This window comes from Ambystoma mexicanum, chromosome 7q (genome assembly GCF_040938575.1).
Source record: "Ambystoma mexicanum isolate Mex_15411 chromosome 7q, UKY_AmexF1_1, whole genome shotgun sequence".
NCBI lineage: Eukaryota > Metazoa > Chordata > Amphibia > Caudata > Ambystomatidae > Ambystoma > Ambystoma mexicanum.
Window position 1 is genome coordinate 102,700,413 of NC_090941.1, and position 17,222 is coordinate 102,717,634.

The 17,222-nt window shown below is 42.5% G+C and overlaps 1 protein-coding gene across 2 annotated transcripts in view; it reads left to right on the top strand.

Annotated features, from left to right (window-relative positions):
• The window catches only part of NLGN4X (neuroligin 4 X-linked), a 958,019-nt gene that overhangs the window by 671,996 nt on the left and 268,801 nt on the right, over nucleotides 1–17,222 (top strand). For both annotated transcript variants that reach the window (XM_069639359.1, XM_069639357.1), the window contains one exon: nucleotides 3,923–4,075. In XM_069639359.1, coding sequence (XP_069495460.1) covers nucleotides 3,923–4,075 — 153 coding nt within the window. The remainder of the gene's footprint in view (nucleotides 1–3,922; nucleotides 4,076–17,222) is intronic.

The following is a 17,222-nucleotide window of genomic DNA, read 5'->3' on the forward strand; positions in this document are numbered from 1 at the left end:
AGATAGCTGCATCCGTGAGATGGATGGAGGTGCAGATTTATTACTCCAACACCAATCAATAAGAACAACTCAAACGGTTTGGCAAAGGAAGTCCGTTTAATGACAAGTACAAAAAACGGGGAGTTATGGATGTCAGCCATGATGCAATCTTCCTTCTCGCTTCAACTCCAACAAACTTCATGCAAGTTGTAACATTTATACTCAAAACTCGTCATCATTGACGTGTAACACTAAAAAGTTGACATGCAATTCTATTGGTTAGGAAAAGGTAACTTTACTATAGGTACTATATCTGTATATGGTAACGGAGTGAGGAGATTGGGTTAACACTGTCAGGTGGGCATCTAAGCCTCTCCCTCAAAAATTACTACTGCAGACGTCAATAAGAGTATGACGTCCCATTGGTTCTACTAACTATAGGACCCTAGATTATTTGGTCCATTGATTGGGTTGGGACCAACCCCATGCATACTTTTTCTACTTTGCTTAGCAGCACGCAGAATGGTCGGCCAAGTGTGAGGTGCTCCTTAGTTACCCGGCCTTCCTCCAGTCCTTGTTACAATCAATCATATTTTTAGTCGACATGTGTCAATTAGTTCTCTGTGGTTGCCGTCCAAACTGCATTTCCTGTCTGGAAAAGGTTCTGATATCTTCATTTGGCCTGGTGCCATGCGTAGGTGTGAACCTTTGCTTCTTCTTGCTGGCTAGTCATATGATTCAGACACTGTGAATTTGCTTCTTTTCCCTCAATTCTTGTATTTGATTTTCGTTTCACCCAACACCTGTCTTCGACTTCTTATCTCAACCTTTCAGAGGCAGGATATTCTGTTCTTAGTTTCAATTAGGTGTAGCTACTGTTCATTTCTTCTATTGGTATGACGTTGGCTCTTTTGCTAAATATGAAGCTTTCTCGTGTGGCCTTTAGTAACCTGGGTTGATTCTGCTTCTCGTGCAAAGTAGAAATAAACTTATAATACAGTGCTTCGTTTGAGGTAGGTTATGTATAGTGGTGCTTGCCGCACTATTCTACTACTAAGCATAGCAAGCCGCACTGTTTTCTTAGCTTTCTTGTGGTTCCGAGCATATTTACAGGTGTAAATTGGTCAAATATCTTCATCTTGCTTCCAGCTTAAACTTCTTGCATTTTGATATTGTCCCTTCACTTTAGGTTCACGATATCCTTATCATGGCATTTCGTCTCTTTGCATCTTTCTGTGGTTGTTATTTCTCCTATCTGTGAGTCAGTCCAGGCCCTTGTGACGTCACCATTCATCTTCTATTAAGGCCTTTTTGGTTTCTTCAGGGACTGTACGTAAGCAATCTTCATTTTGTTTGATTTGTTGATAGGGTTTTCGTAATGGATACCTTACTGTCCATGGTTTTCTGGGTTTTGGTACTTCAACAGGTGCTGTTCTTCTAATAGGCACTGGGCAGAGTCCTACTGCGGCTCTCTGCTGGTTTATTTACTCATCATACGTCACATATCTCGGTGTGAACATTCCTGGTACTTCAAAATGGATGTTTGGAGTGCAGGTTTTATTTGGGACCTCCTCTTCATATGCATTGTCAGAAATTACCTATGCCATGCCCTACTTCATGCACTGTACTCATAGCAATGATGTATGCATTGTCAGAATGTATCTCTGGCATGCCCTACTTCATGCACTGTATGCACTCCAAGTAATGAAATATCCTAAAGATCTCATAATGCATCCCAGCTTTGTTGAGCACCATGGACTGATATCCCAATACAGGAACGTACATTGAGCTTTCACATTGTACATCTCTTACTTGGAGCTGGGCATACAATGCTTTCATATGTTGTCGGCCTGGACAGGCAATGCAGGTGTCTGGTATGTTACTGTGTTTTATCGACCTACCTGCATGTATACTTCCAATACCTGGTGCATCATGGAGGTAACCAGGCAACTGATGTTAGTTCCTATCCTCTGATGGAAGTAGCTGGCTACATGATGTCTATATATTGCAGAGGATGGCACTACCCAAAGTTCATGAGATCATGGCGATATTAGCTTTATGAACCCAAACTTAAATTGCAACACAGAAACAGGCCTTGATTTGTTTTTTAAATGTAATTATACATTTGTATGCACAGATGTTTCCAGGTTCCACAAGACAAGAGGGGCATGGGAAATAATAAGAATGCAACAACAAAGGACAGGACAATTATATTGGCCTAGTGGCAATCCTACTGTGCAAGTGCATGACAAGGTGATAGGTGCAAGGGTGTGGGGTTTGAGGAAGACGTGCAGGAGTGGGGAACCCACAGTTGGGCGTGGGCAAGTGCTGTTCAGGCCATGGTGGCAAGTGCCAGGAGAAAGAGGGGCGGAGGGGAGGAGTAGTGCAGTGGACAGGGAGAACTAAGTAGGGATAGTCCAGGAAAGGGAACCTGGGGGCAAGTGCTGGCAAAGGATGTTGAGAGGGACTGGTGGGGGGTGGTCTGGTCTCTGTATGACTCTGAAGGGACCAGGCCCCAGTCGCAGTGACAGGTGGAGAGTTTAGCATGGGAGGGGGAGAGGGAAGGAAGAGGAGAAAAGGAAGGTCTTCAGAAGTTTCCAGAACTTGAGAAGATCTGGCTCAAGTCTGAGGAGGGAGGGAGGCTGTTCCAAAGGGAGGTACCAGCCAAGGAAAAGGATGTACCGCCTACTCTCTTCTTGGAGAAACGTTTGACCTGCAGAGAGTTGGAGCCAGAAGACCAAAGGACTCTGGCTGGGAGGTATTTCTGGAGAGAAAGATGGATGTAGAGAGGTAGAGGCCCCATACAGCCTTGTGGATCATGTAAAGGGATTTGAATTTGATCCTTGCAGTCACTGGGAGTCAGTGGAGAGATTTTAGGGCTGGGGAGATGCAGTTCTTGGGCTTGAGGGCAAGGATAAATCTTGCAGTCCTATTCTGGATTAGTTGCAGGGGACGAAAGGAGAGAGAGGAAGGTTAAAGAAGAGGCTATTGCTGTAGTCAAGCATAGAGAGACTCAGGGCTCTGGAGCCATTGAGTTTCTGGGGAAGATGAGCAAAGGTAGATTTCCCCTGAGAAGCTGAAAAATGGACTTCTTGGCAAGGTCTGTGATGTATGGAGAGAAGGAGCACGAGGAGTCAAAGATGATCCCAAGGTTTTTCCCCACAAGTGGGTGAGGGGAGGGGATTCAAGGAGTCTGGACAGAGAGTGAGGGGTAAGCTACGAGCAGGTGTACCAATGAGAAGGATATCTGTCTTGTTGGCATTGAGGCAGAGATGATTGTCAGAGTATCATGCCTAAATAGCAGCCAGGTATGAGGGAAGAGGAGGAGGAGTTAGGGGAATGCAGCCAGAAAGAGAGCTGTGTGATGTCTGCCTAACGCTGGAAATGAAGGGAGTAGAAGGAGTGATACACTTCTATAACCACACACACATGTATATATATACTCTAGAATGGCACCTATACAAATCATAATTCCAAACACCAAACAGAAAACGATTCCCCAAACCAAACATCAATCCACTGTCAACCAAAATAATTATCAATACAGTACATAACACATATGTTGAACAAACTAAACCTGTTTACATTGTCAATTGATGTGAGATTTTGCCTTGGTGAAGAAAGGTGGCAGACAGCGGAGGCAGCTTTTGTTGCCGGAGGGGGAGATAATAGGGCACCAGCGGGAGGCTGGGGATCGCACTGGGCACCAGGAGGGACCCGGGAGCGGGGCGGCACAATTACCCCGCTGTACCCTCTCCCGGCTTTGCCACAGTGCAAGACATGTCATGACCTTAACCTGTGACCTAGTGGTTAAACTGAGTGCAGGGAGCAATTCATTCACAGAGCCAAAAAGCTCAACTTCACGCATATCAATATAAATGCTACGATAAGGAGCACTGTACACAATGTGTATATCATTTGTATATTTCTTATTTATTTTTAGATATTCACGATCAGAATAACAAGAAGCCAGTCATGGTGTACATCCACGGAGGATCCTACATGGAGGGGACAGGAAACATGATTGATGGAAGCATTTTATCCAGTCATGGGAATGTCATCGTTATAACTGTGAACTACAGGCTAGGGATTTTAGGTAAGTGGTTTGCGTCTTTTGCAAAGAGCTCTGTAAATATTGAATGGCCATTTCATTATGGCACTTAATGGGCTGGCAACTTACACTGCCAAGATGATCATGTGATCTGGTGTCTCACCAAGGCTAACATCCACGCTGGGAGATGGAAAAAGCCTCCCACTTGAACATGCCAATTCTCTCGCACAGCTCTTCTATGTAAAGCGACTTGGGTCCACATTACAGGGATCTTGCACAAGTGCAGGTGTTATGTTGCACAATTTAATCAGTAGGGTAAAAATGTGCCTAGTGCGAAAAATATATTCGTTCATTGCCTTTTCGCACCAGCACAATCTTTTCTCTGGTTCTCAGCAGTAGGGCTAACTTTGCCCTGGTGAAAAAAAGCATTGACTGAATATTGGCTTTATCACATACACTTTGCACCAGTGCATGTGCTATGAGCCCTGGGACAAACATTTCCATAGAGCAAAAAAAAAACATATGGGCCTTATTCACCAAAGTGTTTTATTATGGTGCAATCCCATTGAACAAGGCCCTGGGAATCAGGCCCATATTTTTTCAATACATGTTTATACCAGGGCAGTGTGCAGTGTTTCAGCTAGATCTATTCCATTGCCTGGTGCCAAAGTACATTGACACATTATATATATATATATATATATATATATATATATATATATATATATATATATATATATATATATATATATTTATATTTATATATATACAAATATATACACATATATATATATATATATATACATATATATATATATATATATATATATATTGCACACGACTGGGCCTAATTTACAAAACGTTCAGCGTGCAGCAAAGTGACTTTGCACTCCAAAAGTATTCTTTCTACCGTGCTAAATGGGCCTAGTTTTGTAAAATTGTCCCATTTAGTGCAGTGTAAAGAGAACTTTTTCAGTACAACGTCGTCAATTTGCTCTTCACTAAACATTTTGTAAATTATGCCCAAAGTGTGCCCTAATGCGATCTGCACTTGCATTGATGAACCAGTTCCGTAATAGTGTCCTAGATCCTTTGTCCCACGAACAGTTTTGCAAAATATCTGTGCTACGGCCCTCTTGCCTGAACCTACTTGGAATTTAATGAATGAGGTTTGCTGAATTATTTCACATGGTATTTATCTGCATGTTGTGTGTACGGGCACTTAAACCATTGAAAAATGAATGCAGATGTGATTTTAATGTTCATTTGTTGCCCATTGAAAGCACTTTTGTAAACCAGGTCCGTGGATCTTTTCATCTTTTCCCCATTGACTCAATGGACTGCGGTGGGCCGGCTCGATAAATTGTAAAAAAAAAAAAAAAGAAAAAAAATCCATCTAACTTTGTCATGTGAGGATGTGAACTATTGATTGAAAACCGAATTGTAAACCATAAAACACATTTTATGAACATATTTGATGACTCTTCAGAAAACCAAGGAGAAGGAGTCAATAAAAGGTATAACTTTTGAGGCTTCGGAAAGCAATATTGTTTGCTTACGGTTTTGAATTAGAACCATTTTTCATCCGAACTGTCACATTTTGGAAATAAGTGCTCTCGGTAGCACATTGATATATATATATATATACACCCTAACAATTTGCAAGCATCTTCATTTTTTTCAGGACAGAAACTGTTCTCCATTGTTTTTAATCCTTTTTTGAGGCAATTCCCAAATTCATTTTAAATATTGAATTTGGAGTTGTTGTTGCTTGTGTTTTGAACCCCATGCCAGCTGAAACAGAAACAAAGACCCATTAATGCGCTGAAAGGCAGTACAAGCCTCAGACCTCTTAAGAAGAAACATGGTTTATAATTCTGGCTTTAAATGGTCTTCACCTTTGCGTTCGTATTAATTAGCCTACCAAAAATTAGCCAGACCACACTGTATAGAAAACTGAAATCCGGCATGCATTATCGCCCATTTATTCATCTATTTCTTTATCTATGTCTAACGCGCCGTAGCCCGTAAACCATATGTAAATTATCCAACTAATGGATGATTTGATCTTGTTTTGTTTGTGGTGGAGTAAGGCCGCTACACTTACAATTATAAAGCATTTATGGACTATGTAATATCCCAGTTCTCGAAAAGAGCATTAGCGCGCTGCCGTGCAGATCCATTAGTAGCAATCTTCCTTAATTCCACGGATGCGAGCCATTTTCCGTAAGCACGCAAAGGCAGCCACGTTCGCAGCCGTAATGGAGGAACTTCCCCTTTCTTGCCACTATGGATGAATGGGATCTGCCTGCTGGTGCTGAGGAGAGAAACAGCGTTTAGAAAACATGCATTGGCAATGCCAACAGTTTGGGCTTTTGTGTAGGCATGGGAAAGGAACTTTCCCGGAAGACCCATATATTAAATACCCATTGATGGTAGCAGGTGTAAAAAGGTGTGAGTACCTGGGCATCTAATTGCACCACCTGACAAAGGCTTAAAACTTATGCACAAGCCAAACATGTTGGATTTACCAATGCTTGTTTTAAACAGGACTTCAGTGGCTTTGCCAATGCTCTTTTTTAACAGTACTTCAGTGAAGGACATAATGGGCCTCATTCCGAGATTGGAGGTAGTCATGGCACTATTTGCGCCATGACTGCCTCCAATAATGGTACCGACACCGGTATGGTTCAATGGGGATTTACCAGTGTAGTCCGACTTTTGTGGGACCGGTAAATCCCCATTGAAAAAGCCATTCCTCATTCCCATTTCAGCCCCCATAGGGCTCAATGGGAATGGGGAAGGCACTAATAACGGTACCGCAAATTGCGGTACCGTTATTAGCTCTGAAGTCCAAACGCCTGGTCAGACCTTACCGCCCTACTCAAAATGAGGCCCAAAGAGTGTTTATAGATAGAGTGGCTGAAGGCAGGCCTGGTAAGACATTTGTATTATACCTGTAGCGTGTTTACAACTCTAATTAAGCCATTAACTCTCAGAAGACTGCTTTTAAACAAACACTGCCAGGCACTTTGAAGTCAAAGCCTGATGGTAAGGCTTGAATAAAGCGAGCTCAAAGAGTTCCCATGAGGAGTTGTTTGTGGTGGGAAAGACAAGGAACTCGGTGGGAATGGCCATAGGGATTATCATGGCAATGAGCAGGCAATGGGGGTGGGGGGGGGGGGTGCATGTAACCAAACAACACCAACAGACCCGTGTCCCTCCTTGTATGTCATTCCTCCCTATATGTACCGCAATGCAATCGTTTTTGCTTATAGGTGTCGCAAGTGGGACCTAATAGCCCAAACTAAAATGTTTCTTGAATCTGGGCCTGCGTATACAAAGGCATTTACCCAAGCAGATCTTCACTTTCCTGAATTAGCACGATCGCAACACTTGAGCAAAACGGTCTTACAGAAGCAGGTGACAAATGGCAGTAGTGAAACACCTTTGCACATTGTGTTTTCTCCTTCTAAATATGGCACACAAAGACTTTGCCCTTTGAGCAGAGGCGTTGATAGGAGGGTGGGGGGGTAAGGGGGCTATAGCCACTGGTCTTTTGGTTGTAGCACCAGATAGAATCTCAGGAGCTACAGCCAAAAGGCTAGCTAGCCCCGAGTCCCGACAGTTCCGACATCAGCATAGCCCCGGGCCTTTTCCAGACCTAGCAACACCCCTGCCTTTGAGGTAGCACAAACAAAAATGAAAACAAAATGGCTGGCTCAAAATGTGACATGGCAGAAATGTCTTTGCAATTGAAGGAGGAAAACAGGCCGACTAGAAATTCAGACAGAAAAACAGATACAGAGACAGAAACAGAGATGCAGAATAGAATAAAGAGAAAAGGGGTGGGCATTGTCATTTCTAGAACAAAAGAAGACAGACAGGTTGAACAAAAAAAAATATTGAAACAGGAAACTATGAAGGGCGAGACAGAAGGGCGTGTGTGTACATACGCACAGACACAAACGCAATTAACGGTGATAAAAAAGGACTTTAAGTGTAAGATCGACAAAAGAATATCACTTCAAATAAAAGGAGTGAGCAACAGGGAAGAAAGAAAAACAACAACCATGCCTTGCAACTGTAAGAAATAAGAAATACTACTAATAGACGTGCCTACCCTGAGTGAAACATAATGGACAATAATGATGCCGAAGGATTGTTCGCCGTATCTCACAACTTGTTTGCACATTCTTTGTAACATGGTCCTATTATTCCAGGTAGCCGTGCCTTACTTGAGCACGTCAGCGCGCTGCACGGAATCAAAAGCCCTAAATAAAGCGAGCTCAAAGTGTCCCAATGAGGAGGAGCTTTGCGCGGTGAGGGCCAGGAATGGGTGGGAATGACCGTAGGAATTAGCATGGCTATGGACAGGCAATGGAGGGCTCATAACCAAACAACACCTATGCACTGTGTCCATCCTCAAATGTAAGTCATCTGAGTCGATCGTCACATGCCGTTCCTCCCTACCTGTACTTGAATTAGTACTTGCATGCAAAAGTTTTGGCTTTATAGGTGTCGCAAGCAACACCTAACGGCCCTAACTAAAAAGATGGATGTTGAGCTTTGTGCACACTAAACAAGTAGTACAGATTAAAAAGAATGAGGACAGGAAATGAGAGAGGTCAGACACAATAAGGCAAATACCGAGAGACGAAGATAATCAGAGTGAAAGGAAGTTAAAGAGAGTACAGAAGAGCAAAGAGAGAGAAAAGGGGCCTCTGAGAGAAGGAGAGAATGAAATATATATATATATATATATATTTGGGTCGTTTGACTATGCAGCCATTATTACGACTGGAACGCGACTCCAGGTCATTGCAGCATTGCAATGTACATTTGAGGTCTTTGGATTTTGCAATTACTTAGGTCTTCAATCCCACAATGATGTCTTCTGCATTTCCAATCAGAGTTTCTGCCTCCATGATTCTGGAGCTTTCACGCTCCATCTTCGTGTTTAATGTTGTGCTGTTAGAGGTTATTTCCTCTTGCTGACTACTGATAGTTTCCAATCCTGACTACATGCTGTCCATTATTTGTCAGAGGTGAGGCATGTTGGTGGCAGGCGGTCCCACAGCATCACTTGGCTCTTTTATCTAGTTCTTGCCTAGTCCTGCTCATCTGTCAGGTAAAGGCTTCCCTTACTCTGTTTTTATGTGTGCCACCGTTATATCCCTCAAATCTCCATGCACACAAGGACAACAGAACACGTCTTACATCAAATTATCTTTTTTCTTAACTGCCTGCCTCTTCCTCTTTGTGGCCCGTCCTTTTACTCCTGCTTAGTCCCGCCCTCTTAACCCCTTCAGTCCATGCTGTCTTTTTCCCTGCAACACCTCCCCCTCACATATCTCCTTACGTCCATGTCACACCTCCTTGATCAACCTGCGGGACCTTGTGATGGTTTGTTTGGGTCACCCCTCTATCTCGTCTCCATCTCCTCTTCCAGAGACACTTTCCTCATTCTCCTCTCTTTCTTCTTCGGGTGCCTTCATCTCTTGTACGGTTTCTTTGTCCGACCTGAAGTGTTTGAAGAATGATGCATTCCTTGTGACAGACCTATGGGCATTGGCAGCTGTCACCATAGTCCCTTTTATTTTGGTCACTCTGAGGGGGATGCTGTCATATCGGGTATCTGTGTTCCTCAGTGTTCACTGTTTTACAAGCACCTCTTCTCCTTCTTCCAACTCCTTGACCGTGGCTCTCCTGGTCCGGTCCGTTCTTTCCTTTGCGCTCTCCTTTGCTGCTGCATCCCTTTCTCTCACTTCGTCCTCTTGCACTGCTCGGTGTTCCAGCTCCCGCTGGGTCATGGGAGCCAACTGGGGTAAGCGTGTCTTGGCTTGGTATGCTCTCATCAGGTCCCCGGGTGGTAGCCTGGTCACTGAGTGTGGTGCATTTCTGTAAAAGCGGAGCATGCAGAACAGGGCCTTCTGGATTGGCATTCCTTCGATGGTCGCCTTTAGACGACATAATCCAATCCGCCATACCATTAGCCTGTGGCAACAGCAGTGTTATCTGCTGGTCATTGAAACCTAGATGTTTTGCGAACCTATGAAAGTCTTGGCCATTGGTGCACCACTACTAGGGGTGAGAACCATAGCGTGGGCCCTGCCAGACATTTGATGATGTCGTTGTCCAGAAGCTGTTGTAATTCCTGTTGGTGAATTCCACTCTTCTTGGGTGTTGTGGGACAGGTTTGACTTGATCGTTCAGGTGCAGGCTAATCACTGTGCCTTTCAGTTTACCCAGTCCTTGAAACAGTTCGGGGAATTTGTCTCGGGAGGATAGCTCAGGGGCAACACTCTCGCCTTGGAAACAAGATGACACAGAGCAACACAGCTTTGATCCCCAGGTGCATGTTCAGAAACCTCTGGGTACTAAGCGCGTTATAAATAACAAATTACAATTACAATCTCTGATCATCTCTTTGGTCAACAATGACCCTACTAGGTGGCATATGGACTTGTATCGATGCTGGCTTTCACTGCATACCACTACATCGCTGTTGTTGAATTTAATGTCAGGCTGAGTGCTTTTGCTGTGCAATAACTGAGTAGGCACTTTCCTTGGACTGGGCTCCGGAGGACATAGATGGTGGTGTCGAACTTCTTCCCTTTGAAGGACAATGTTTTACCAAATTGTCCAATCGACGGGAGCGGTACATTGGCCCCCATTGAAAAATCCTTTCCTTCGACTGTGTCAGCCCCTTGGTGTTCCCTGCAAGCAGGAATTCCTGTTCCACCATAATGTTGAAGGTTGCCCCAGTGTCATTGAGGAACGTGTGCGTCACCGCATCCATCATCACCAATACTATGGGTGCCTTACTGCTGTCTTGTGCCCTATGTATGAGGTTTACAAATTTGTCGGGTAATTCTGGGCCTTGTCCATATGAAAGTTTGTTCCAGTTGGCTTATGGGTCATTCGAGTAGCCGTAGGCATCTGCATAGTACTCTAATCGTGTCAGCGGTTCATACGTGGGTGTCTGTCCATATTATATTCTGTGTTCCGTTCTTCTCATCATCCTCCTCAGATGTTGTGGGTAGGACTGGGTCTGTCAACATGGTATGGCTGGCAGGATTGGTCTACATGGCTGTCTCCAGTTGACTTGTGTCGCCTGTTGCTGGCTTGGTGGCGGGAATGGCCTCCCATCTCAGCAGACCACCTGGAAATGTCCTTCTCTCCAACACCTGGAGCACTGTTGGGTCATTGCAGGGCATGGCCCGCTTGACGAAAAAGCTATCCACTGTGGTAGCATAGTTTCTGGGGGCGTGGCCTGGTATCAGCTATGAGTATCCTTCTCTCTGCAGCCCTCTCGGTGGTGTCTGGTGGTCTGTTGTGTTTCTTTCCCCATCCTTGCACTGATAAGGGCTGCTACTCTGTCGTCCCTGTCTGTTTTCTTCTTAGGGGTCTCTATGGCGCAGGCCTGTATCTCCACCCTCTTGTGTACTCTTGCCATCTCTATCACCTCATTGATTTTCACAGGGTACTTTAGGAGCTGTTTGCGTAACACTGACGACATGCACCCTTCGATGACGCAGAGTCTAATTGCTTCATCACCCAAAAAAGCTGAAAAATGGCAGTGAACTTATTTTTGGTAAAAGCCTTGTGATGAACTCCTCCACTAAATGATTGACATAATGTAATACTTGTATTGAATAACAAGGCTGGCAGCATACTTATAGCATCTTTTTATGTGATATTTCTCCGCAGTCCAATTAGGCTCAGGAAGAAGAGGATTTTCCCTCGAAAACGCGTCAGCCATTCACATTGGACACACAGATATCTTTGCTGAAAAATTCTTCATTAATAAATTGCTATTTTTACTTAAAAAGTTGCTTGAATGTACTTTGTAGGAATTGATTAATGGACGTATGTGCTACTTATGTATTATAAACTGAATCCTTAAATTTCTTTCGATGGTATCATATAGTGTGCAGGGGACGGGAGGGTTCCAATCTTGGATCCTCGCCTCTTTCTTGAACTCCTCAACCGTCTCATGAGATGCCTGATGCATTGATTTAATACACAGCTTTCATAGTGCCTATTTGCTTGTATCACCAGTTTCTTGACTAGGGCTGCCACTAGGGCCTCATAAGTGTCTCTGTCTATAGCCGGGGGGAAACGTGTACAATGGCCATGGCTAGTGGGCCTGAAAGACATGTAAAGTGACCACAGCCTCCTAGTGGGTCCAAAAGAAACATATTGGCGAAAAGGTACAGTGGACAGAGCCGAATGCCATGGCCAATGGCTTGGTAGTGTTTCAAAATATACTGTGGTCACAGCCGAAGACCGTGTTCACTGGCCAGGGACGAAGATCCCGGCTAGTGGGCTTGAAAAACATGTATAGTGGCCATGGTCAAAGGTCACCTAGTGCATCCAAGAGATACATATTGGTGTAACTTGTATAGTAGACATGACCGAAGGCTGTGCCAAAGGCCCTGGCTATTGGGACTGAAAGACATGTATATTAGCCACAGACCTTAGGGGTCCAAAAGAAACATATTGGGGGAACATGTACAGTGGACACAGCCAAAGGCCATGGATAGTGGCTCATAAAAAAATGATGGTATAACAAAACCCTTGAAATTCACAGAAAAAACATTAGTTAAAGTGTAGTTAAGTTGAGCAGAGTCAACACAACAAAACCCTTGAAGATCGGGGGATGTAGGAAGTTATAACCAGCTTAACTCACCGTGTTACTGCTGCAAAACCCATGGGTACATGCATATTATAGGAGAAAGGATTCACAATGACATACAAAATGGCATGATGGGGTACATAAGATTATGGGGGACATCAATGGAAATGTGACAAATTAAGCTGACCATGACTTCACACATCCACTGAATTTCAAGGGTTTTATTTTGTTAAATCTGCTCAACTTAACTACACCTTAACTAAATTTGTTTCTATGTATATATAGATTTCATATATTTAGAACAGTATGTTTTCATTAAAAACAGGAACTAATAATTCCCCGACAAAATAAAACTTAATCAACAAACTATGTTTGAACACATATAAATGGAAGACTTTTTTCATTTATTTTTACCAATGAAAACATCTAATGGAGTCAAGGCGACTTACGAAATGCCTACATTTATCGTAATGTTTCTTTGTTTTTGGAAATGAGAACCTTTTCCTGCCTTCCAGCTTACTTTTAAGTATTTGGAGATTTAAGGTAGTTTAGGGTCATCATGAAGAAGTGTTTGTTTCATCTTGGGATTTCTAGTTTAGAAAATGGGAACTTAACATGTACTGCCATTGTTATAGAGATGATAATGCCAATGTCAGTAGTATAAAGTAATACAAATACCAGTGTTTATATTCAACATGATAATAATCAACAATGTTATCATAACATAAGACAAATGGTGTGGGCAACACACACAGACACTTGATTATATGAAGTAGATTGACTGTGTGATGTCATTCGATGATCCCTACACATTCTACTGTGCTGACAGTCTGGCCTTAGATCAACAACCAGAGAGTATGAGCATGATGAGGAAAACTACCCTCATTCACCTCTTATTGCTTCACCCCCACCACTGTGGACGAGAATTCACAGCCAATACACCTGAATATCCAAATGGCACGGGAATCCCACCCTCTGATTATAGCTGAAACAACACACCACACCAGGGCTTATGATATTGCTCCCATGTTAACTGCAACTCTCCATGATCAAGGCTATCAAACGAAGTAGAATTGTGAACATTAGAACTCTAATCACTCAATCAGAAGCTATACATATGTATGCCTTCAATATCCAGGATATGATTGAAGACCTGTACATAGCCATCCTTACTACAAAGACGAGGTGGTTGGCTGTGAACTCTGCTACCTCCTCAGAAATTCTTCTTTCCCCAGGACTCAAAATAGTTGTCAAGAACAGAGCAAAATGTTTAGAAAGATCATTTGCTCGAATTCACCTATCTTGCCTTAAAGACTCTAAGAACCCAAATAAACTCACACCCCTTTTTGAAAGCCTTCACTGTGCATTTACACTAAACTCCTAAACTACACAGCTAGTAATAGTTATTCACAAGCCATAAAGGAATACAACTACTTTCCTTTAAGAATGGTCTGACTTTGTCTTTAAGGGACAGTCCATCATGGACACGCTTTCCTCACCAATTCAACCTCAACCTCTTTTCTGGATTAAATGGGCAACTTGAAAATCATGCACCAGCCCACTGGTCAATCACGTGTACAGAAACTCCTTTGTTGTCATCCTGCAAAGCTATCCTCTCATCGACCCCACTCTCGACTGTGACCTTGATCTTGCCTCAATGACCAGACCACTTTCTGATCTTGTAATGGGCACAAACAACAAACCCGACATTACAGCTAAGAGAGCCATAATCTTAGTCTGTCCCATGAAACAGGTAATGCATAATAGTATCAAGGACATCTCCACCTTATGACTGGGAGATGAGCATCTTCCCAGTGAGATCTCAGATTATCTCGAAAAGGACATCATCAACGAGCTGGACTCTTTGGAGCCCATCATTCAGTAACCTGCAACACCCTCTACTTAATCCAGTAACAAGTGCATTGTTGGTGATCTTGTTACCCTAAAAAAGACAAATGGTAAATGTGAATGTAAATGCAGACATTCACAATGCAGAAAAGTAAAACAGCAAACTGGCCACATCAAAGAGAAATACATGTTTTCTTTCAAAATTGCCTATCACAGGCAAACAACAAATCTGCAAAGAATTTCAAGATTATTAAAAAGTTACATTCAACCGCAGAATGCTGCATCGAGTGTGACTTGAAATCCAGGTAGACCTCTGTGGCATTGTATTGCTAGTAATCCAAAAACTGGTCCAATAATTTAAGTAAACTCTTCCATTTTCCTTTCTGTTGTGATCAATGATCCTGCAGTCAGTCAGCCAGTCAGTGAGTAAGCAAGTGAATGTGGGTAACCCCAGAATCGAGGGGTTTGGGCTTTTATAGCATAGGGACCCACCCTTTTAGAGGTGGGTTTAATTTCTCTTATCTAATTGGTTAGTGTATCTGATTGGGCACTGTTCCAAAAGTACCATCATGCTCAACCATCCTCTCCAGAATCATCGGGCATATTAATGATGTGAGCATTCTAGTGGGAGTGCTTTGTAAACCCAGTTTCCCACCTATTTGATGTGATGTCATCTTGAATAATTCTACATTAAACCATTGTAATTTTCTGAGACACCATGCTAAAGGATGCTGGTCTGATTTCTGAATGGCATGTGATGTATGTGTTACACATTTTTTGTCTTTTTTGCTCAGATTCATTTACACAAAAATTAATTACCAGCTCAGAATAAACATAACAGGTTTACTGACACAAATGCTAGCATATGTGAATCAGTGATGTGCGACTTTCTGCGAGAACATATCCCTAATTGCCTGATTTACATAATGAAATAAACACCTACGCATATTGTTTTACATTCAGCTGATTGACCCTTTCAGCCTGAAAATGTTTTTTGTTGTGTTAAATAAGTCTCTAGGACCTTTTGTTTAAAGTTACTGGCAAAAATATGATTCCATATGTACAATTCAAAAGGTGTTTTTTTTGTACTTTATACAATATTAAATGGCAGCTCCAGTTCCTGTGCACAGTAACAGAACATTTGGTGCCATATACTGTTGGTTCTTTTGCATCGGAGACTTGGGCTGGTTATGTCTGCTGAGAATGCTGGTTGCCATGGTGCAATGTCCATTGAAGTACAAAGCTGAAAGGGGCAGTTGTAACCCAGTCACCTTCCCCCTTGAGTAATTACAGCATCTGCCTATCCCTTGTGTCAGACATCAGTCTCCAGAGTTGCACATTTTCTTCCCCCTTGAAGAGCTAGCTGATGGGATGGTCAATTTGAGAGGAGACCATGCTCAGAATCATTTCTGTATGCTGTTAAGGCATTTTAGCATTTTAAATGACCAATGGGGTCATTAATGAGTACAATTTCTTTTCATATGGAAGGCTTGTTCCCAAAACCAAAAGGTCCAGGCATGGCTGCACACTTTTATAGTTGAGCTTCAAAGCCAGTACATGCATCTTTCTCATGGGAAAACATTCCCTATGTCCTGTAGCTTGTTGGGAGATTTTTGCAGTTTTACCTTCCATGTCCAAAGCTGCTGTTTGATTCAGAAATGTGGCCTTAAAAGTCATTTTACGTTCCATATTGCAATTGTCACTTTAAACAGTGTAACATAACCTTTCTTTGCAATCTGACTTCTATCAAAGACATATCTTTAATTTCTCTGTACTTTCTTTTATACAAAGTTGATTTTCAGGCCTGTAAACAGACACAATGCAAGGCCCCATTCTTTTTTAAATTTTCCTATAAACTGTTGTGCTTTTCATCCCAGGTTGGAGAGATTTTCTGTTTTAATAAAAGATTGACAGATTCTTTCATATAACTAAAAATATTACTTTCCGTGCCTTGCCATATAATGTTGGACATATACTTTTGTTGTAGATGGGCTGCCAACGTCGCACATTTTCTCACTTCTGCTGTTTTTCATATGCTGTGCGCAGGCTGCAGCTCACATTTGTTTTTAAACGTGTGCTTTTATTTCTTTTCGCACTTTCTTCGGTGTAGATTTCCCTACAAAAGTACTATGCAATACAACTACAAGTTCTACTACTAACATTACTTCTCCGATTACTTCCTGCTGCTAATAATAATAATAATAATAATAATAATAATAATAACAACAACAACACATGACTAAGGTATTCCTAGCTTGTGGTGCTATGTCTGTTCTACATCAAACAAACAATGTGTATAAATGAAAGCTCTTACAGGTGCGACTGTTGGAGAGATCACTATTCCCCACTCATTAGCCATCAAACTATGGCTTCCTTATTCGCTGTCACAGAAGGTAAAACAATATAGTCATTTCACATAAAGAAGTGGTCCAGAAAGGACTGCACGAATGTGACCTTTTTCACAAAAGGGACATGTATGTCGATTGATGTTTTAGCTTTGACTACAATTTTTTTCTCAGCCAGCCCTCTAGCATATTTGAGTGTTTTGAATGTGCCCAACACCCAGATGGGCATTTCTAAACTGCATCTGTTTGTACATGGCTGCCTCCACTCAGGTCAGTGCACGGTCTGCATTTCACATCAAAGGCCCCTAGGGGATTTTCACACAAAGTGCTATTTTTACTTTTGGCACTTATTTGGCTA